The sequence below is a fragment of the Toxotes jaculatrix genome, chromosome 21 (genome assembly GCF_017976425.1).
Source record: "Toxotes jaculatrix isolate fToxJac2 chromosome 21, fToxJac2.pri, whole genome shotgun sequence".
Taxonomy (NCBI): Eukaryota; Metazoa; Chordata; class Actinopteri; family Toxotidae; genus Toxotes; species Toxotes jaculatrix.
Window position 1 is genome coordinate 2,098,226 of NC_054414.1, and position 23,620 is coordinate 2,121,845.

General features: G+C 42.6%; 2 protein-coding genes and 2 long non-coding RNA genes across 4 annotated transcripts in view; 2 read left to right on the plus strand and 2 right to left on the minus strand.

Moving 5' to 3' along the window:
- The window catches only part of LOC121175582 (transmembrane protein 94-like), an 847,517-nt gene that overhangs the window by 162,303 nt on the left and 661,594 nt on the right, over window positions 1-23,620 (plus strand). The gene's annotated exons all lie outside the window — the stretch shown is intronic.
- LOC121201071 overlaps window positions 1-23,620 on the plus strand; it is a 247,432-nt gene that overhangs the window by 3,838 nt on the left and 219,974 nt on the right. The window lies entirely within an intron of this gene.
- The window catches only part of LOC121201044 (transmembrane protein 94-like), a 42,013-nt gene continuing 24,094 nt past the window's right edge, over window positions 5,702-23,620 (minus strand). Inside the window, exons 5-6 of the mRNA XM_041066674.1 lie at window positions 6,129-6,302; window positions 5,702-5,885 (exon numbers count right to left, since the gene is read on the minus strand). Of these exons, the coding sequence (XP_040922608.1) occupies window positions 5,713-5,885; window positions 6,129-6,302 (347 nt within the window). The 3' untranslated portion in view covers window positions 5,702-5,712. The remainder of the gene's footprint in view (window positions 5,886-6,128; window positions 6,303-23,620) is intronic.
- On the minus strand, window positions 7,272-10,417 carry LOC121201064. The gene is made up of 3 exons (XR_005896586.1): window positions 10,353-10,417; window positions 7,524-7,697; window positions 7,272-7,411 (listed from the first exon to the last, which is right to left on the minus strand). It is a non-coding gene; the product is annotated as an uncharacterized LOC121201064 (long non-coding RNA).

Here is a 23,620-nt window from a genome sequence, read left to right on the forward strand (position 1 = left end):
TCAACAGTCCTCATTGGGAAATGTGTCTGCAAAACAGTTAAGAAATATCAAACACAACAGAGTTTATTTGGACTTTTACACACATAATAAAGACCTCAAAACAAATAGTCTCATTAAAAGACATCATACAATCACAATCTAAAGAAAAAATGAAGTAAACTTACAAAAAACCAGTACACAAAATACAAAAACAGTAAAAACTATACAATATGCTAATTTACATGATGTTGGAGGGGTGAAGAGTAGGATCCTGTGGGAGAGAGAAAAAACATGGACAAATGAAATGTGAGACCAGACCAGTCCACAACTAAACAGTAATTGTCACCCTAAAGAATAGAAATTGATCATATGATCAGTGACTACATCAGACACATCATTAGCTGATATATGTGAAAATATGCATTTAGCTGTTTTTGTAGGACACAGACGTCCTTAGGTTGATAGCAAGCTGGGGGAAAATACAAAAACTCAAAACCTAAACATCAACATCATCATCATCATAAAGAGGAGGAATCCAATCAGTAAATAAATCAGTTGGGTTTTCAACATCTGACAGAAGACGAGTCTCAGCCAGAGAGGCCATCTGGTGTGTGATTGACCTATAGACCTTACAATGACACTTCTAATGCAGGGAATAATACAACATCCAATCAGACTGAACACGCTCGCACCAATGAGGATACCAGTGATTCCTTGCAGTAGCGATGAATGGGCATAAAATGACATCTGTAGCACGACGAGGTTCAAACCTCAGCTATGGCTTTTCACCACCTCCAACTCCAAATGCGTGTCGGGCAGTCCCATTAAACTGTAGCACAAAGTTTTCAGATATTTCTTGCAGATAATCCTCTTCTGGTCCTGCTTTCTAGTGAAATTCGTGCAGAGATTTCTGTAGAAGAAAGGCCTTGTTTAGCCGTGGCTAAAATAATCTGTGAGGTTCCAAAGACATTTTGGTTTGGTTGTGAAAAAGAAGATGAAAACAAATGGATGCCAATAATTATGTCCATCATATGTTTTATGTCTGTAAATTTGATTTGACTATATGGAAGCATTTTTGTTGTTGTTCAATAACTCTGGACGTTTTATTAAATATTGTGATTCTACAAAACTGCTTGATTTCCATTTATTTGTGAAGCTATTCTAAACTGTACTTAAAATTCAGCAGTGCCAATAACTTTGAGCAGGACTGTAAATAAAAGAAGATATTTATTAACATGACATAATCAATGCACAAACAAATTTGTCAAAAGTCCTGAACATAGACAAAATATACATTTCTTGTATCTTGTGAACAGCTATATCACAGTCCATCAGCCAACAGCCCACCATACAAATCAAGTGACAATTAACGAAGCATCAGCTCCGAGCCTATGCATGGTAATGTTATCAGGATGTTAGCATGGACTCTGCAGGCTGTACCAGAGGCACATGCTTTAACACACAGTGTGAAGTATCCATGCTGTGTAGTGAATAAAACAGTAGAACTATAGATAACAAGTACACTGATTAAGACAGAGCATTCACCTGGGTCTTCTTCATGCAGCATAGCACATATGTTTGTCATGATGTAAAGCAATAAAGAAGAAAACAGGGCAAAGAAAAAATGAAATGAGAAATGTTCTCTTGCATTGTAATGTTTGTCTAACAACCATCTTCAGTAGTTTCAGCCACAAAGTGATCATGAGTACTTCAGTGCTGTAAAAGCAGAAAATCTAATAGTACCTATTCACATACAGCCCCACTTTAAAGGTGTGACTGTAGAGAGCGTTTGTAGCCGTGGAATAACTGAAGCAGGCACACACACACACACACACACACACACACACACACACACACACACACACACACACACACACACACACACACACACACGCACACACACACACGCACACACACACACACACACACACACACGCACACACACACACACACACACACACACACACACACACAAAAGCCAGCACACAGGCTAAACAGGACTGAGGTCAGAAGTCCAAGTATCCCCACCACAAACCGTTAAAAAAATAAATTAAATAAAAAAAAAATTATACATGGAGTTAACCATTCACTTATATTGTCTGTAAATTTTAATGTTGCAACAAGACAAGACGTCTGCTGCTGAGGGTCCACGTTAACTGTGTGAACCAATCACAGTCGGAAATCCAACGTATATGTGGTGGAAAAATACTTTCCTCCTTTTGAGAAGTGAAACAGAATTCTTTAGACAGTTATTGTCTTTTGGTGCTTTATTCTAAAATAAGGTTTACAGAGTAATCCATTTGTGCAGAAAGGACAGAGCTCACGCAGCATCAAATGCTACAGAGGTCTGACCCCAGGTTACAAGTTCCAAGAGTACTTATGCCTGTTTCTCACATACCAGCATGGCAAGGATGGCAGGGAGACAAAATAATCTGAAGGTCAACAAATAGAGATAAGTTGTAAGTTGTGCTCGGAGACACCGGAGACACCGGAGACATAACAGGTGTCTTCACAAAGTACAGTAAACAAAGTACATTAGGCCACTACAGGTCATGTTATATGTACTTCACCCAGAATTGAATATACGAGTTCATGAGAATATACGAATGCTTGATAAAAGAGTATATGGTTATATGATAAATTGGCATTACAATTCCCCCTTTGGCCATAAAATGGCCACACCAAAGTATATACAAATTGATCATATGATCAGTGACTACATTCCTTTGGGTTTAAGTAAACACATCATTAGCTGCTAAATGTTAAAATATGCATTTAGCTGTTTTTGTAGGACACAGACGTCCTTAGGTTGATAGCAAGCTGGGAAAAATACAAACAGTCAAAACATCAATATCATCATCATCACAAGTCTCAGCCAGAGAGGCCATCTGGTGTGTGACTGACCTATCAATAGACCTTACATTGTTGCTCTTGTTGGTGACACAGAGCTTTACTCTGTAGTCACTTGGTTGGAGCTTGGCATGCTACTGGTGGAGGAGGGCGCTCTTTCACCCCTCACTCTTATATTGCAGACGGTTCCACCGCAGCTGCAGGTTAGGGGCAGCGCACGGCGTGCACCCCAGTTGTCTTCCTCAGCGTCTGGATGAGTCAGTTTTCCCTAGACCATTATTCTGGGTCTAAAGAATTTATGTGGCCTCCTTTGCTTTGATTCTCTGGTGGCTGGTTGTCGGCCTTTGGTTCAGGAACCCGTTTGCAGTGGCTGGCGTGTACCCATGTGGCCTTCTCTGCAACCTTTCCAGCTGTCTCAGTGGTCAGCAGAACCTGGAACGGGCCCTGGATGGCGTCTGTGGTCTTTGATGAGAACCCAATCTCCAGGCTGTAAGTTGTGGAGGACTGCTGTGGCTGCAGATGGCAGGGCACTTTTCACCTGTGAATGTAATGCTGACAAGGTTGTAGACAAGTTGGCACAGTATCTCAACATAGCATCATCACATGCACCTGTGGTAAGGGGAGGGTGTAACTGGACCTACTGGATGATATGAACAATGATGACGTCTGTCAAACCCAAGATAGTCTGACACTTCTTTCAGGGCCTTGTTGACAAAACCTGGTCCATTGTCACTGCTGATGACTGAAGGAATTCCCCACCTAGGAATAATTTCAGTTAGCAGTGCTTTAGCCACAGCTCCAGCATCCTGTTTGGAAGAGGGGAAAACTTCAACCCATTTGCTGAACATGTCAACAATTACAAGACAGTATCTTTTCCCTTCACTTGGTGTTAGTTCAATGAAATCCATCATTAAATGATCAAAGGGTTTGTCAGGAGGTGGATGACCAGCAGGTGGCATATGAAGAGCCCCTGATGTATTGTTGGCTGCACAAATGATGCATTTCCTGCAAAAGTCCTGTGCAAAAGTTGAAAAAGCACGTGTGTACCATGATGAATTAACAGCAGCACACATTCCCCCTTTGCCCACGTGGTCTCTCCCATGGGACAGTTTAGCATAACAGTGGAAAAGAGCACGTGGCAAACAAGGTTTGTTATCTGGACCCATCCACACTGAGTCTTTAAATGTGGCACCTGATTTTGACCACATGGTGGAAAGAGACTGCAGAACAGAAACATCAGCAGGTGAGCAGGTGTCAGGAGTGTTAGACAACATCAAACAGTTAACCGTGAAAGGTGAAGCAGACAATGCAGCAGCTTTAGCGGCTGCATCTGCTGCAGCATTTCCTGTAGAAATAGAGTCAGAACTGTTAGTGTGAGCTTCACATTTAATCACAGAGATGGATGCTGGAAGGAGGATGGCATCCAGCAATGCAGACACAAGTTTATGGTGTGAGATGGGCTTGCCAGAAGATGTAAGAAATCCTCTATGTCGCCAGAGGGCCCCAAAATGGTGCACCACTCCAAACGCATAACGCGAGTCTGTGTAAATATTCACAGTTTTACCTGAAGCCAGTTTACAGGCTTCAGTCAGAGCTACAAGTTCTGCAGCTTGTGCTGAAAAGTGTGGTGGCAGTTTGCCACTGAGCAAAATGTCATGTGGTGTCACTATTGCAAAACCCACTGGAGCAGCACCTGTGTCCACGTTGCGAGACGCCGAAGCGTCCACAAACAGCTCCATGTCTGCATTTGGTATGGGCTGAGTGGAAAGATCTGGTGTGGGTGTGCAAACTTCCTCAAGAATCTGAAGACAGTCATGTGCTTCTCCATCTGCTGCAGTTGGGGGGAGAGTTGCTGGATTAAGTACACTGCATCTTTTAACAGTAATGTTAGGCATATCAAGCAAAGTAGTGTGATATCTTAACCAGCGCTGTGCAGAGAGATGAGAGGTCTTCTGTGTGTGCAGAATGTGAGCAACAGCATGAGGAACCATAAGAGTCAAATCTCCATAACCCACAATATCATGTGATGCAACCACAGCCTTCTCTGCTGCAGCTACAGCACACAGACAGAGAGGGAGACCAGCGGCAACAGCATCAAGCTTGGTGGAAAAATAAGCTACAGCTCTCAGTCTACCCCCATGTTCCTGTGTCAAAACAGAGGACATGTATCCGTCCTTCTGCTCAACAAACTGAGTAAAGGGAAGGTCAGGGTTTGGCAGTCCCAGTGTGGGAGCAGCCTTTGTCAGTTTGGTCAGTCCAGGTCAGTTTGTCATGTGCACAAAGATTGTTACCATGAATCATGGAAGAGAGAGGTGCCTCTCTCTGAATAATTTAGTATCCACTGTCTGCCATATGACGTCATGCCTAAGAAACTCATCCTTTGCTTTTTGGTGATTGGTTTTGGTACAGATTGAACTGCTTCAATACGTTTGGGAGAGAAAGATTTGCCCTCTGCTGTGATCACATGTCCCAAATATGTAACACAAGTCTGAACAAACTGCAGTTTTGACAAGCTAGCTTTATGGCCATTGTTTGCTAGATGTTTTAGCAATGCTATTGTAGTAACCTGACAGACAGGCCCGCTGGTAGAAGTCCAGGACCTTCTTTCTGTAACACAAGAGCAGAGTGTAGAAATAAACACTCAGGTGGCAGCTTCTATTATTTTGTCCACCCTATTGATATCAGTGAGGGCAGGTTAAATAACAGAAACACCTCTGTATATACTGTACAGTTCAACAGCATCACAAACTGCAGCCTCCAAAATGATCAGAACGTTGAAGCAACGTCTCTAAAACAGTTTGAAGAAAACCTGAACATGATGAGCTTCATGGATAATAAAGTGGCAGCTGAGTGTAGATATGGATGATATCACCTGTGCTGTGCTTATGAAACTTTGATACTTGTGTCTGACTCAAGATTTACAGCCACAGAAGAGCGATCAGTGTGACGGCACCTGTCTGAGCCCGACAGGGGGTAGATATCAGTTCCATCCCAGAAGTCAGTGCAGGCTTCCAGGATGAGGTCAGCCGAGCCATGTGACAGCATCTGGATGTTATCTACAACAGAGAGGTTAGAGAAAGACAGTGACAATAACATTAGCAGACATGAAAATACACATGAACACCTTTTTTTTTAACTTGTTCACCTACTTGGTGAAGAGACAGAAAAAGGACAAGTAACACAGCAAAATACACCAAGTACATATAAGAAAAAATCAGCTCTTTTCATTAAAAACTGTAAAATAAAAGAAAACAGAGCAGTAGAACGACACAGGCTGACTGAAGTGTGTATAGACTTACTGGAGGAGGAGTCTCGTACGAACAGAGAGATGAGGTGGGACATGGGAGGCTGGCGTTTGGTGAAGTAATGAAGGTGGCGGGAGGTGAACTCCTTGGTTTTCTCTCCAGATGGCAGCTGGTACAGAGCCAAGTGGTTCTCCTGTTTGAACAGCTCCCTTGCACCGGGAGTGAATCCTGACACACAAACACAAACAGACACACAAAGGAAAAGATGAGGGTAATAGATAATAAGACATGATCTAATTTGGTTCTGAAAACTTCTCTTTCTTCCCACAAACAGCACATCATCTGATACTGATGATCAGTTTAAATGATGTTTCACACCAACCCGGAGCCTCTGCCTACAGTGAAACACCTAAACATTGGGAAATGGCTGAATGTCTTTACTGGCCAACAACAACTCTGCACATCACTGCCATCATCTGGTGAGGAGTGGGACAGACGCTGAGTCTCAGCTGTTTAAACCTATGATTGTGATTGCTACAACCTGCTGCTGCTTACAGCCACTGCTGATGGGAGCTCCACAGGGGACTGTCCTGTCCCCTTTACCCTGTCCACCTCAGACTTCAGGTACAGGATTCTGACCTGCCACCTACAGAAGCTCTGAGATCTCTGCACTTGTTGGATGCATCAGGGGGGAGGATGTGTCAGAGTACCAGAGGGCGGTGGCTGGTTTTGTGGACTGGTGTGAGATGAACCACCAGGAGAGATGATCAAACTGGATGCTGGTTGGGTTCTGCTGGTCCTGTGACAGGCTCAGCATCTCCAGGTGGTAGTCACACACAAAGTCCTCTGCCTCCGCCTCTGGGCAGCCCATTGCAAAGTCCTGGAGACAAATGGGACAGAAATGAAAAGACCAACACCATCACAACATAGCAGGAATAGTAAAGTTACATCAGCTTACTGAATCAATAGCATGTTTCCTATTTTCACAACGGCTGGTACAGTTTCAGGTCTAAGCTTTACCTGGGCCTGGTCGTCCTCGCCTCCCTCAGTGTCGTGGCTGAAGCTCACGTTGGATCCAGATTCATCGATTCATAGATTAATCGTGACGCGACACTTGACGATTCAGAATCGATTCATAAATGTTCAAAAATCGATTCTTTTAATAACGGAAGGAAAATGCAGCTGGTGCGACTGTGTGCGGGCTGGCAGGAACGCCGAAGCCGGACCGTGTCAGATGAGCGAATGCTGTCGTGTGAGGTCTCGCTCGGCTCGGGCCCCTCCCCCAGCTGGGTGGAGGACTCTGCCGGTAGACAGAGCAGAGCCTGCCCCTCCTGGGCCTGTACAGCAGTCACAGTTAGTCAGGAGTGGATACAACACTGTGCCTTATCAGGTGGTGAACTGGGGCTGCTGCTGAGGCTAAAAGGTGCCAGAGAAAACACAAACACACACCTCATCCCTGTCGTCATCCGTCTCCATTCGGCAGTAGGAGTTGACGGACAGGTCGTCTCTGAGATCATCCTGGCTGTTGTGAGGTGGTTCGACCCGTCCGCTGAAGAACAGCACGGTCTCTGGACTGGGGTTAGGCCACGACAGGATACCCTGTTTGTCCACACAACACAGCACCTACACATACACACACAATATCTGCAAATCAGAAACATACTGTCCACTCAGCAACAAGTCTATAAAATGGTTTCCATGTCTATGGGCATAATGAGGGTTTCTGGTGCTCTTCGCATTATATTTGGAACCACTAGCCCAACACATCAGACAGAGTGAGGATATTAGAGGAATTAAAATTAAAGGGACAGAACATAAATTGGCCTGCTACACTGACAGTATTTTAGTCTTTTTGGGTGAACCAACACGCTCTCTACCCAAACTGATGCAGTCATTTCAACAATTTGGTCAATTATCAGGGTACAAGATTAACATAAGTAAAACCCAAATACTCAAATATAATTACAACCCGCCAGTGGAAATTAAAAGTAGATACCCCCTTGCATGGCAAACCGAGTCTTCCCGAGTATCTGGGCATCAACATACCAAAGGATCTTACAAAACTATCAGAAAACAACTACCTGCCTATTCAAAAAAAAAATCAAGGAGGACATAGCAAGATGGAATTTAATTCCCTTCTTTAGTCTTAGCTCAAGAATCGAATCTGTTAAAATGAATATACTGCCCAGATTGTTATATTTATTTCAGACCTTACCAACAGAGATTCCTCAAAACCACTTTAATGAATGGGATAAAATGCTATCAAGGTATATATGGCAAAGTAAGAGGCCGAGGGTTCGCCTTAAAACGTTGCAGTTAGCTAAAGAAAAGGGGGGATGGGGCCTACCTTCTCTTAGAGACTATTACTTGGTAGCACAGATGAGAGCAATAATATGCTGGTGTGATCCAATGTACAGTGCCCAGTGGAAAAACGTGGAAGAGGAAATGTCTTCCACTCCTGTACAAGCAATTATAGCTGATAGTAATTTACAAAATGATATCAACTCTATGGACAACCCATGGGTGAAATCAACTCTTAAAATATGGAAAATGATTGTTAAAGAATATGAGTTAGAGAAAAATATTGTAACCCTTAAATGGTGCGCCTATGACTCAGATTTCACACCTAACAAATTAGACAGCAGATTTAAGGTTTGGGCAACAAAAGGAAGAACAGCTCTATGTAGGGTGATGAAAGGGAAAACACTGTTTAGTTTTGAAACGCTTAAAAGGAAGCATCTTCTAGAAAAACAAGATTTCTATCGGTATCTACAGATTAGGCATTACGTGGATATGAGAATGAAAAATGTAACCAATGAATGTGAAGATGTAATAGAAATGTTTCGAAAAGCGTATAACTCAAACACTTGTGGTAAAATCATTTCTTGTCTGTACAAGGGTCTGTTGAATCTTAAAACACACTCATCATCATATGTTCAAACAAAGTGGGAGAAGGAAGGAGGGATAATTATATCTGAGGAAGAATGGACAACAATATGGAGACACCAGTGGAAATGTACCAGCTCACAGAGATGGAGAGAATTTGGTTGGAAGAGCCTAATAAGATACTTTATTACACCACACCACAAATCTCACTATGCCAACAATTCCCCTGTTTGCTGGAGAAGCTGTGGAAACCAAAATGCAAACCACTACCATATCTTCTGGGATTGCCCCATTATTAAAGACTATTGGAGGGATATACACACTGCCTTACAGGACATTTTTAAACGTGAAATACCCCTGGAGAGCAGATTTTTGTTTTTTGGATGTATCCCTCAGGACTGGTCGAAAAGAGACAGTTAGTCAATATATTGCTGGTCGCCAGTAAAAAGACTCTGACCAGGAAATGGCTGACGCAGGAGAGCCCAACTCTAAATGTATGGATGGAGATCACAATGGACATTTATAAAATGGAGAAGATAACAGCACTTATCAATCAGAAACTGGAACAATTTGTCTCCTACTGGGAAAACTGGATTAACTATGCAACGCCCCTTAGACCGGACTTTATTTTTACAAATTAATATCTATATTAGTAAAGAAAGATCACTCCCTGCCTGTACATAGTTCAGAGACACAGGAATCTGGGGTGAAAGAGAGAGAAAAAAAAAACATGGATATGTATGTGCGTTTAAACTACTTGCTTTAATTTGATCATTTTATTTATCTATAGACCCGTTTCTTTTTTTTTTCTTCTTCTTTTTCTCTTTTTTTTTACATTTAATTTTTAATTCTTAATTCTTAATATATATATATTTTTTTTTTCCTCCATTTTTCAAGATGACAGCTCATATGCCATGTACAATGGATGTCGAATATGCTCTGTAAAAGAAAACCTAATAAAAAATGAATTATAAAAAAAAAAAAAAGAGGGTTCCTGGCTTTTTATGGCCCAAATGTTGCCGTGGGCTACACCAGTCAATGGTGTGACTCTGAGACTCAACAGCTGGAAACAAGACAACAGAAAAAATGAAAGCCATCAAAAGAGCAAGACTGGAAATAGAAACATCTATTGCAGACTATATCCTGTAATTCCACAGTGGTTCAAATGTTAAATTACTCAGAGGAACGGTGGATATTTCATTCCCCACCTGCTCCTGTGATGTTAATCCCATCATCATCATTGTTGAAGGCACAACAGAATAAATACCATTTACCTGTTGTAAGGGAGTGGAGGCAGAAATGTCAGAGACAGATATCTGAACAAAGAACATCTGCACAGATACTCACACACTCACCCAGATATTCTGGGTCATTCAGCCCCATGATACTCACAGTGACAGATCCCAGAGTGTGTAAGAGGCTGGAAGTGTAGCACAGTGTCTGAGACTCTCCCTTTAAGACGGCAACCAGGTGTCTCCACACACAACGTAGCATCTCCTGCATAAATGAGTGCATATACACACTCAGATATATAAAGTAAGCAAGAGAGCTGCTTAATACAATATACTAGAGAGGATAAACATGTCTGAATAAATGAATGAATAGAATTCATAACTATTAGTCATAAATAAAGTGACAATAATTAAAATGTAAAAAAAAAATAGCTTTAATAAGGAAGAAGCTGAATTTATAGCTCTGCCTAAAAAGCCCAAACCAGCTCTAAAACAGATAAATGTCTGTATGTTTCCACCTACAGACGACACTGACACAAACAAAGACTCTAAACCTACACTGACCTCAATGCTTTTCACACACACTGAATCCATCCACAACTGAGCCCTGACAATACTCAGCCAGACCCAAACTCCAATGCACCTGGATACAGAACAAAGCCCATCTAAACTGAGCTGAAGACAGGCCTGCACTTCCAACACTCACCCTAGCACTCTCTCTCTCTCTCTCTCACTCACGAACACACACACACAGAAATGAATGCATGCATGTGTAGAAACACTAAACAATGTTAACCAACAGGCAACGTCTCACCTGGTCTCTCATGACCCTCCAAATAAGCTCTGCCATCCTGCAAGAGAAACACAAACAGGAAGCATCAGCACACAAACCACCTTTGAAGCAGCCCTTGATTTTTTTTTTTTTTTGAATCCACTTACCACAAAGAGCTCTGACAACACACAAACAATTGCAGTGTGTCCCTCACTCCCATAGGATGGCGCTCTATCCTCACCAGCAGCACCTTCACTGGCTTCACCCCACATACACCTACAACACACACTCACACACTAAAATTAGTGCATGCATAAGTGTAGAAACACTACAATGTGGCTCTTGCTCACCTGGTCTCAAATGGTCCTCTCACTCAGCTCCTCCCTCCTGCTGAAAAACACAAAGACATTGGTTTTGGATACTAATCAAGTCAGTCCTTGAACTTGTAATATTTTGCTTGACTTCCAGCTGCAGCAGGGGCCTTACCTGAGCTCCACATTGTCCATGGCCTCAAAGTTGGATGGCCACTCAGCCAGAAGCAGCTGCACACAGAAAGAAAGGAGGAGACATTAATGCATGCATAAGTTTTATTCTCCATCAAGCAGCAACTATGTCTCACACACACTAAACCCACACTGACCCCAGTGCCATCCATATAGTGACAAATAGCCACAACTAAGCCTGACAACACTAAACTACACAACACAGCCTGTGGTTCCATCCCTGCTTCAGCAGGCCGACAGTCACATGACCACTCTGACTGATGAGTCCTTGAGGTTTTTTTCTCCAGGTCTTCCACTCAGATGCAGTACACACACGGTTGCTGGGGAGTGTACACAAATGAATCCTTCAGTGTAGAAACACTGAGCAGTATTGGCCAACATGCATCCTCATGGTTCTCTGGATCAGCAGCTCCTCCATCCTGCACAACACACAAAGAAACACACTCAACATTAGCCACAGGTGCTAGGCAAGTCAAACTCTGGAAGTTAAAACATCTTACAACACTTCCACAGGCAGCAGGGGGCGTACCTGGGCTCCACACACAAAGAAATACATTTAAATGTAGAAACACTGAGCAATGTTGACTTATGTGCTTTCTCTTACCCTCTGATGATTCTCTAGAGCAGCTCATCCTTCCTGCAGAGAAGGCACATGCACATACAGGCTTTGGATATTTAACCTGGAATTTTCAACATTCAGCAACACTTCAAGGTGCAGCTGAGGGCCCACACTGGCCATGGCCTCATCCACACTGCTGAACACACACCCTACACCTAACCCAAGGCCATCCACACCGACAGTTACCCACAATTAAGCCTGGCAACAAGACATGCAGCTCAACCCATGCTGCCAACACTATCTGCTAGTGATGGGTAGATGAGGTGTCATGAAGCGTTTCGACACATTGCCAAACTGTATTGATACTGTGTCACTGAATACTGACACCTGCTGGACTTTAAAAATCCCTACAGGCAACTTTGTTGACAGACTCAACTGACACTGATTTGATGACCCAGTATCAGAATCAGAAAACTTTATTGCCAGGTATGTTACACATACAAGGAATTTGACGTGGTGTTGGTGCAAAAAACAGACGAATTGGACTGACAAGTCCCATAACACACAAAGTTGAACAAGAAAAGTTTTAATACTAAAATAAGAGAATGAAGAAAGAAGTACTAATAGGAAGAACGCAATAATATAATTTAAGTCATTGTATTTTATATTGTATTATTTCATATCTTCATTTCAATTTTAAATCTGATATTTTTAGATACAGTCAATAATGTGAACATGTATCATAACGTGAAAATCTAAGTGAACGTGTTGTGAATGAGGATGCTTGTGGACTGGGATGATTTTTATTTTATTTTTTTATTTTTTTTTATTTTTAATTTTTAATTTTTAATCAAAAAATAACGTTTAGAAATTCAGTCTGTTACACTTTTTTGGCGCATGCCAATCCACAACTAAGCCTTGCCAACACTTGAATCCCAAACTCCAAAGCAGCTATACTGGTTACAAAGCCCATCTGAACCGAGCTAAAGACACAAGCCTGCACTTCAACACTCAGATCTCTCTCACACACACATACGCGCGCATAAGAGTAGAGCCGATGAGCGACGCCAAGCGCGGTGCTTTCTCCCAAATGGTCTCGGCTGCTCCGCTGGATCCCTTCGTCCGTCCTGCGGAAACCCGGCACATAATCAAACATGTTAGCCTCTGGTCACAAATCAACTCAAGCTCTGCATTTTAAACGTTCTGTGTGGGCCTTACCTGGCCTCCACGTCCGCCATTTTTCCTCTGGACTGCTCCGGACAGTGAACCTCCTGTCTCGCGCTCACGCCGAAGTTCCAGTTCCACCAGGCCTGAATCGTCTCTCTGCTCTCAGCCACAGCTTTCACTGTGCACCAGGAAGTACAATAACAAATAACCCGTTAAACATGAACACACAGGCTTCTTCTGTCTACAGGTAACGAGTTCAGTTCGCTCCACTAACCAGAAAAAGAGCTTCGACAAAACAGAACGTCAGGAAGGTATCCTGTATTCCACAGCAAAATCGAGCAAGTGTTACCCCAACGCCTTATATCCCGCACTACATAAAATTCTGCCCTGCTATTGGCTGAGCCCTCTCCTCCCCGGTCACATGGGTTTGATTAGCGCATGGGCAACAGGTGCAACTGAGTTTTGGCGCGGCTCAAACTGGACTCTGATTGGACGGGACTAATGGGTGAAGTGGTAGGAGGGACCTGCGGTGACTGCCCTCATAAAGCAGCAGTAACGTCTGAATGGGGATCCAACACAGAACAGGTGTTTGAAATGATCACAGATTACCAGGGGTTCACTTTCAGTCTGACTCCATGGCTTTATGTATTAAAGACTTCAATCAGAATCAGTTTTATTGGCCAGATTTATGCATACACACAAAAACATATATATATAGATATAGATAGATATATAGATATATAGGTATAGATAGATAGATAGATAGATAGATAGATAGATAGATATAGATGTTATATAAGGTACGTTCAAAAGCAAAGTCAACCAGTGAATCTTCTGTCAATTGTCTTCCAACATGGTCATTATGACCATGTTGTTGTTATGTTTTTGCTCCACACATACACACAGAGTGAGCTCTCAGTAGGAAGAGCTCACTTGATTTTACTTTAATTAGTGTTTAAGGTTCATGAGGCATGTCTTATTGTTTCAGTTCATGCACAGTAAAACTGTCAAATCCATTCAACAGTCCTCATTGGGAAATGTGTCTGCAAAACAGTTAAGAAATATCAAACACAACAGAGTTTATTTGGACTTTTACACAACAAATAAAGTCTCATTAAAAGACATCATACAATCACAATCTAAAGAAAAAAGAAAGTAAACTTACAAAAAACCAGTTCACAAAATACAAAAACAGTAAAAACTATATAATATACAAATTTACATGATGTTGGAGGGGTGAAGAGTAGGATCCTGTGGGAGAGAGGAAAAACATGGACAAATGAAATGTTAGACCAGACCAGTCCACAACTAAACAGTAATTGTCACACTAAAGAATAGAAATTGATCATATGATCAGTGACTACATCAGACACATCATTCGCTGATATATGTGAAAATATGCATTTAGCTGTTTTTGTAGGACACAGACGTCCTTAGGTTGATAGCAAGCTGGGGGAAAATACAAAAACTCAAAACCTAAACATCAACATCATCATCATCATCATAAAGAGGAGGAATCCAATCAGTAAATAAATCAGTTGGGTTTTCAACATCTGACAGAAGACGAGTCTCAGCCAGAGAGGCCATCTGGTGTGTGATTGACCTATAGACCTTACAGTGACACTTCTAATGCAGGGAATAATACAACATCCAATCAGACTGAACACGCTCGCACCAATAAGGATACCAGTGATTCCTTGCAGTAGCGATGAATGGGCATAAAATGACATCTGTAGCACGACGAGGTTGAAACCTCAGCTATGGCTTTCACCACCTCCAACTCCAAATGCGTGTCGGGCAGTCCCATTAAACTGCAGCACAAAGTTTTCAGATATTTCTTGCAGAAAATCCTCTTCTGGTCCTGCTTTCTAGTGAAATTCGTGCAGAGATTTCTGTAGAAGAAAGGCCTTGTTTAGCCGTGGCTAAAATAATCTGTAAGGTTCCAAAGACATTTTGGTTTGGTTGTGAAAAAGAAGATGAAAACAAATGGATGCCAATAATTATGTCCATCATATGTTTTATGTCTGTAAATTTGATTTGACTATATGGAAGCATTTTTGTTGTTGTTCAATAACTCTGGACGTTTTATTAAATATTCTGATTCTACAAAACTGCTTGATTTCCATTTATTTGTGAAGCTATTCTAAACTGTACTTAAAATTCAGCAGTGCCAATAACTTTGAGCAGGACTGTAAATAAAAGAAGATATTTATTAACATGACATAATCAATACACAAACAAATTTGTCAAAAGTCCTGAACATAGACACTTTCAAAAAATCCAAAATATACATTTCTTGTATCTTGTGAACAGCTATATCACAGTCCATCAGCCAACAGCCCACCATACAAATCAAGTGACAATTAACGAGGCATCAGCTCCGAGCCTATGCATGGTAATGTTATCAGGATGTTAGCATGGACTCTGCAGGCTGTACCAGAGGCACATGCTTTAACACACAGTGTGAAGTATCCATGCTGTGTAGTGAATAAAACAGTAGAACTATAGATAACAAGTACACTGATTAAGACAGATCATTCACCTGGGTCTTCTTCATGCAGCATAGCACATATGTTTGTCATGATGTAAAGCAATAAAGAAGAAAACAGGGCAAAGAAAAAATGAAATGAGAAATGTTCTCTTGCATTGTAATGTTTGTCTAACAACCATCTTCAGTAGTTTCAGCCACAAAGTGATCATGAGTACTTCAGTGCTGTAAAAGCAGAAAATCTAATAGTACCTATTCACATACAGCCCCACTTTAAAGGTGTGACTGTAGAGAGCGTTTGTAGCCGTGGAATAACTGAAGCAGGCGCACACACACACACATGCACAAAAGCCAGCACACAGGCTAAACAGGACTGAGGTCAGAAGACCAAGTCTCCCCACCACAAACCGTTAAAAAAATAAATAAATAAATAATGTTTTAAAAAAAATACATGGAGTTAACCATTCACTTATATTGTCTGTAAATTTTAATGTTGCAACAAGACAAGACGTCTGCTGCTGAGGGTCCACGTTAACTGTGTGAGCCAATCACAGTCGGAAATCCAACGTATATGTGGTGGAAAAATACTTTCCTCCCTTTGAGAAGTGAAATAGAATTCTTTAGACAGTTATTGTCTTTTGGTGCTTTATTCTAAAATAAGGTTTACAGAGTAATCCATTTGTGCAGAAAGGACAGAGCTCACGCAGCATCAAATGCTACAGAGGTCTGACCCCAGGTTACAAGTTCCAAGAGTACTTATGCCTGTTTCTCACATACCAGCATGGCAAGGATGGCAGGGAGACAAAAAAATCTGAAGGTCAAATAATAGAGATAAGTTGTAAGTTGTGCTCGGAGACACCGGAGACATAACAGGTGTCCTCACAAAGTACAGTAAACAAAGTACATTAGGCCACTACAGGTCATGTTATATGTACTTCACCCAGAATTGAATATACGAGTTCATGAGAATATACGAATGCTTGATAAAAGAGTATATGGTTATATGATAAATTGACATTACAATTCCCCCTTTGGCCATAAAATGGCCACACTAAAGTATATACAAATTGATCATATGATCAGTGACTACATTCCTTTGGGTTTAAGTAAACACATCATTAGCTGCTAAATGTTAAAATATGCATTTAGCTGTTTTTGTAGGACACAGACGTCCTTAGGTTGATAGCAAGCTGGGAAAAATACAAACAGTCAAAACATCAATATCATCATCATCACAAGTCTCAGCCAGAGAGGCCATCTGGTGTGTGACTGACCTATCAATAGACCTTACATTGTTGCTCTTGTTGGTGACACAGAGCTTTACTCTGTAGTCACTTGGTTGGAGCTTGGCATGCTACTGGTGGAGGAGGGCGCTCTTTCACCCCTCACTCTTATATTGCAGACGGTTCCACCGCAGCTGCAGGTTAGGGGCAGCGCACGGCGTGCACCCCAGTTGTCTTCCTCAGCGTCTGGATGAGTCAGTTTTCCCTAGACCATTATTCTGGGTCTAAAGAATTTATGTGGCCTCCTTTGCTTTGATTCTCTGGTGGCTGGTTGTCGGCCTTTGGTTCAGGAACCCGTTTGCAGTGGCTGGCGTGTACCCATGTGGCCTTCTCCGCAACCTTTCCAGCTATCTCAGTGGTCAGCAGAACCTGGAACGGGCCCTGGATGGCGTCTGTGGTCTTTGATGAGAACCCAATCTCCAGGCTGTAAGTTGTGGAGGACTGCTGTGGCTGCAGATGGCAGGGCACTTTTCACCTGTGAATGTAATGCTGATAAGGTTGTAGACAAGTTGGCACAGTATCTCAACATAGCATCATCACATGCACCTGTGGTAAGGGGAGGGTGTAACTGGACCTACACCTGTCTGAGGGGGTCTGCCAAACAAGATTTCAAATGGACTCAAGTCATATTTGTTTCTTATTCACGTGCGCATGTGGAAAAGCACCAGTGGAAGCGCTTTAACCCACGAAAGACCAGTTTCATCACAACATTTAGCAAGTTTTGCTTTAATGGTGCCATTTTCTCTTTCAACAGCACCTGCACTCTGTGGATGATATGAACAATGATGACGTCTGTCAAACCCAAGATAGTCTGACACTAATCACTCCAATAGTGGAGGCACACATAATGTTTAGCAGAAATTGATTCCCAGCTTTAGTTTTTGGCAGTGGACCCACACAATCAGTGAGGACTTTATCAAGCGGCTCACCTGTCACTGGAATGGGATGCAAGGGAGCAGGGGGATCACCTGGTTTGGTTTGCCAACAACCTGGCATACATGGCAGGAACAACAATAGTTAACATCAGACTTGAGTCCTGGCAAAAAGAAATGTTTAAGGACTCTGTGATAAGTTTTTGTAATGTCCATGTGTCCTGACCAAGAGTGGTCATGAGCTAAAGAGAGTACCTGTGTGTGGTAGACTGTAGGGACAACAACCTGTAAGGTCACGCTCCAGTCCTCACCAGCCCAGCGACGCATCAACAAGCCACCGTCAAGAAGGTAAGCCACTTTCTTTTTCTGAGCCTCTTCCTGCTCAACAACAGAAGAGAGACATTTTGAGAGAGTTATATCAGTGTTTTGGGCTGAAATAAACTCTTTTCAGGTGGAGAGAGGTGACACTGACTGATCAGGCTGGCTCTCTGCCTCAGTAAAGTGGCTGTCAGGGGACTGCCCTGTGACAAGGAAAGAATCAGACGGGTCAAGGTCATTATTCCTCGATGGGGCCCTGGTAACCACACATGCTGGGAAGATCTCAGGGTATTCTTGGGCAACGTCTGTCCCTGGGCTTGAATCAATCAGGCACAACCTTACCCCCAGCTAAATCATTCCACAAAATAAAGTCAATCCCTTTTACTGGTAAAGCTGGAAGGACTGCAACTTTAAAGAGCCCACTGACCAGAGGAGACTGAAGATGTATATTATGCAATGGAGCAGAGACAAATTTCATCCCCACACCCTGAACAGCTGCACTCAAGCCACAATATGACATAGGTGACAAAGATAAAATGCCTTCACGGATAATGGACTGGGATCCACCTGTGTGTCAGGATTTTTACTGGCTGCTGATCTTTTGGATCCCCACTTAATGAAACAAAGCCCTCAGAAATGAAAGGCTTAAAACAGGGGTCAGGCTTGTTGTCCTCAACTGCTGTCTGGACGTGGACGTCCGACAGCCTCATGCTGTTGGAGATTAGAGGGTTGTTTATGCTTTAGTGATAGGCAATCAGCTATGAAGTGAGCTTTTTTTCTGACAGTAGAAGCACTCAGGATGTACACGGGGAGGTGACCATGGACCCCTAGCCTTTTCAACCTTTTCAACAGGAGGGAGACCAGAACTAGACCCCGCTGGGCGTGACATAGGAACTTTGTCTGGGCGAGAAGATAAAAACACATTTTATCAACAGCTCATAAGCACGCAGTATGGATTCTTTAAGCACATTATAACACAAGCTATCTGTTAACGACAAGGAAGACACAACCTCCTGTGCCTTACCTATGAGCTTGCAATGAAGCAGGACAGGCCACATCTCCTCAGACCACTTTAGTGCTGTAGCAATCCTCTCAAATGCTGTAAAACAGGAGTCAACCTCCGCCTCCCAAAATGTGGGCACCAAGGATATATTCCTACTCACATCAAAGCTTGGCTTTGTCAGGACCAGTGGAGATACAGAATTGTCAGACCCTTGTGAAATCTGCACAGAAGAAATTTTCATGGCCTCCAATTCAAGCTGGCGTAACTTAATCTCTTTTTCAGCCTCTATCTCCAACTTGCAAACTTGTAGTCTAAGGTCATAATCCGCTCTACGTACCCTCTCCTTTTCCTGTGCTTCCAGCTGGAGACGAGCGATTGTGACCTTGATCCTTGCATCTGAACTGGAGCCAGACGACCCTGGGGAAAAAGGGTCAAAGCGAGGAAAAGTGGCTGGAACAGCTTCACTCTCAATCCTAGCACCTCGGGGTGTATCATGTACAGCCTGTTCCCTTTTACCATCAGAAAGAGAGGAAACACTTGGACCAACAACTTCCTCCCCTAACTCAGCTGAAACAGGGTTAATAGGAACAAGCAGAACCTTCAACTCAGCAAGTTTTTCCACTATTGTGTTTTGAATTTCCTTTTTAAGACTAGTTTTCTGGACAGGGATGCCATAATGAGCTGTTATACAAAGCAAATCATCTTTACCACATGAATGAACTTTTTCAATGCAAGGATTATCAATGAAGTCCTGCAAGTCAAACATCCTTCTTACACAAATACCAAACTACAAGGACTCTTGAAAATTCTTTGGTTAGTTTGTATTGACACTGGGAAAAAGTATCCCTGAGGAGACCCCACTTGTGTTCCAACCTTTGTTGGTGGAAGCTCGGGATTTCAGCTCTGTAACACAAACAAAACAAAATGGAAAAAGTGGGGGAGATGTGGACCAGTGGTTGTGCCAAACAAAACAAAAAAAAGTTCCAATAAAACCAGGCCTAGATTACTGACTACCTGAGAAAACAAAGGAAACAAAAGACCTGGCTGAGCTCGCTAAAAAGATAAAGAGAACAAAATACAGGGGGGTGGCACCAACTAGGGGTGGTGAAAAAAAAATCGATTATTGATTAATCACGATTATATTATCGACGATTATGAATCGATTATTAAATTTCCAAACATTGTTTTTTTTATTAATTTTTTTTGTAATACACAGCAGTGACTCTCCAGTTACTGGCTGTCATACAGGATTTAACCTCAAGGCGGAGCTGTTGAGTAACAGTCATAACAAATCACCCCGTAACAGAACCAGCGAGCGAGCTTACTATGCTCGGCTCCAGCTCTGCCGCGACGGATAAAGCGATATAGAAAACGGATGGATGGATGGATGAGGGCTCACGTGTCGCACTTCCATCTAGAGGAGGCTGCGTGGGCTAAAGACAACTGCCTGAAGCCTCATTCCACCGAATCAACGCACACGACAAAAGTAGCCCCAGTGAAAGACATCGAAAACGAGTTAAAAAAAAAAAAAAAAAAAAAAACTAATTTGGAAGTTACAGCTATACTACACAATACTGAAGGTGCTTTGAGATGTTTCTTGATAAAAGAGAAGTTGAATAATTCAGCAGCTGTTTTTTTTTTAATAGTGAAATATGTTTATGGTATATTTTGGATTACTGTTGTCAAATGGAAACTCAATAATCGATTAATAATCGAATCGAGACCTCAATAATTGTAATCGAATCAGGAAATTGGCCCAATTAACCACCCCTAGCACCAACCAATAATCCTAGTGTGTTTACACAACAATTCCTACATTCTGCTAAATGTACAAACACCCAGCACACTTATTCTACTGCATGATGCCACCAGAGGAAACAGAGAGAGAACCATCCCTGTGCCCTCCTTTTATCAACTGGCCTCACGTGTTGATTGGTCAGGCCACATCACTTGGATTGCTCAGGTGAGCCCAGGCTGGATATCTGCACCTGGAACACTGTGAAGCAGGGCAGGGGAGGAGAAAGAGGAAAAAACACACAGGCCATCCAGGCACATAACAGCTGTATGTGTTGTGTATGCTCACACACTCAGACACACACACAGAGAAATGAATGCATGCATATCTGGAGAAACACTGACCAACATGCTCTCTCTCACCTTGTTTCTCATGGTCCTCTGGATCAGCTCCTCCATCCTGCACAGGACAAACACACTCTACATCAGATACAGGTACAAACAGTCAAACCTATTTGAAACATTCTGCTACACTTCCACATTCAGCAGGGGGCGTACCTGAGCTCCACCCTGGATATGGCCTCATCCAAGTTGGAGCCCCACTCAGCCACATACACCTGGAAAGAGAGAGACATTAATGGATATGTGTAAAAACACTGAACATCTGTCACTCTATCACATCTGGGTTTAAACTCAGCCTGGCGTCCACACACCACAGTCTAAAAGTCACAGTGCCAAACTCTAACATACATGTGGTCATACCAAACAAGTCAGACATATAAAGCCAACTATTACACACATCTACTTATTTAATTCATGTCTAAAGTCAAAGTGGTACAGCTAATGGTTACCTATAAGTCTTACTATTGCATCCAACAGCTCACAGTTTAAACTCTTACACTATGGCACCCAGACACCACAGGCCAACAGCCAAAACATACAGCTCTCTAACATAGGTTTGGTCTGTTTAAACAAGAAAAGGACAGAGTTTTTAAAACTCTATCAAGTCTAAGTGGTGCATCTAACACCTCACAGTTTAAAGCCTGAGAATCTGACATCCACACAGCACAGCCTGCACTGTTTCATCTACATATTAACTATTTGTGTAAAAATTGACCTAAAACTCAAATTATTACAACTACATTTACTCTCTGGCAGTCCTCACAGATGGCTGTAAACAAAGAAAAGTCCTGTACCTAAGGTTGAAATGTTAACCTGAAGTGCGGAGCCAGTCACCAAGATTAAACACAGCACAGTCTCAAAATCAGTTGGTGCATTGCAAAATAAGCAAAGCCAACAAGCTGCCATTGGGTACAAATCAAGCCTTTAATTTGTAATCACCCTCCACAACCCCAGATGCAATTCTTCCTCTTCATGTCCCAGGACACACACCAACTGCCTCTGACCCAACGCTTCCTGAATTGAAGACAGAAACAGAGACAGTGAGACACACATGAACCCTGAAATGTAAAAGAAAAACAACAAAAATAAAAGACTGAGCGATGTTGAGCAACATGCTTGCTCTTACCTTGTCTCTCACGGTCCTCTCCATCAGCTGCTCCATCCTGCACAAAGAAAGTAAACATGAGCCACAGGAAGAAAGAAAGTCTAACCTTGCATTTTGAAACATTTAGCAAAACCTCCAGATGCAGCAGGAGGCCTACCTGAGCTCCACTTTGACTGTGACCTCCTCCATGACCTTCATGCCAATCTTCATCAAGACAAGCCTGCAGACCCACGCCACAATTAGAGCCCGACTCCACCAGAACCTGTTAAACACAGACTCACACCTACAGGCCCAAGCACAGCACCTAAACACTGAGCCACACAGCTCCATCAACAATACACAACTACTGACAGCTTCTACATAAAGAGCCAACTACATCTAACACACACACTAAACCTACACTGACCCATGTGACCTCCACACATTGACAACTACCCACAACCACATACAAAACACAGAGCTACACACTTCAACCCATGCTTCCAACCAGGGGCGTGGCACCCGTGGGTGATGTGGGTGTTTTAACACCCACACCTTTCCCGGCGAGAAGGTTCAACACCCAGTTTTTTTTTCTGCTGATTTTCCGCAGTTTTGCATAAACGCCTCAGAACTTTCGCTCCGTTTCTCTGGCCGCTCTGTGTTCACGCTCGCTGCAGCTGCCTCCTCTCCCCTCCCTCTCCTGTTCTTGCTTCAAACGGCTTCAGACACCGCCTTTGAGTGTGACCGGCTTGTGACTGGTTGTTGTGCCTTAAGTCCCGCCTCGCTTGCTGTTAGATTTATCTATCGGCTCAGCCTGAGGAGGAGGCGGGAACTAGCTAAGTTCATAGTTCACACCGGCACCTTTTTCCTGGTACAGTGAGTGAGTGTCCTTTTTGTAGATGTGTGTAGATGTGATTTTTTTTATTTTATACTGAGTGTGTTTTTGTACTTTTCTAGTATCACTCTTTAAAAAGAGTATTGTATACCGTTTTTATTGTTTGGTCAAAACATGTGAAAACATATGTGAAGCAAACTTTATTGGCATCCATCCCCCACACTTCTGAAACACTTGCTACACCTCTGCTTCCAACACTCTCTGCACACAGGCTTCCACATATACACAGTTGTGTCCAGATCACAACTGCATATATGTTTCCACCTACAGACGACACTGACACAGACAAAGACTCTAAACCTACACCGACCTCAATGCCTTTCTCACACTCACACACACAATCCGTCC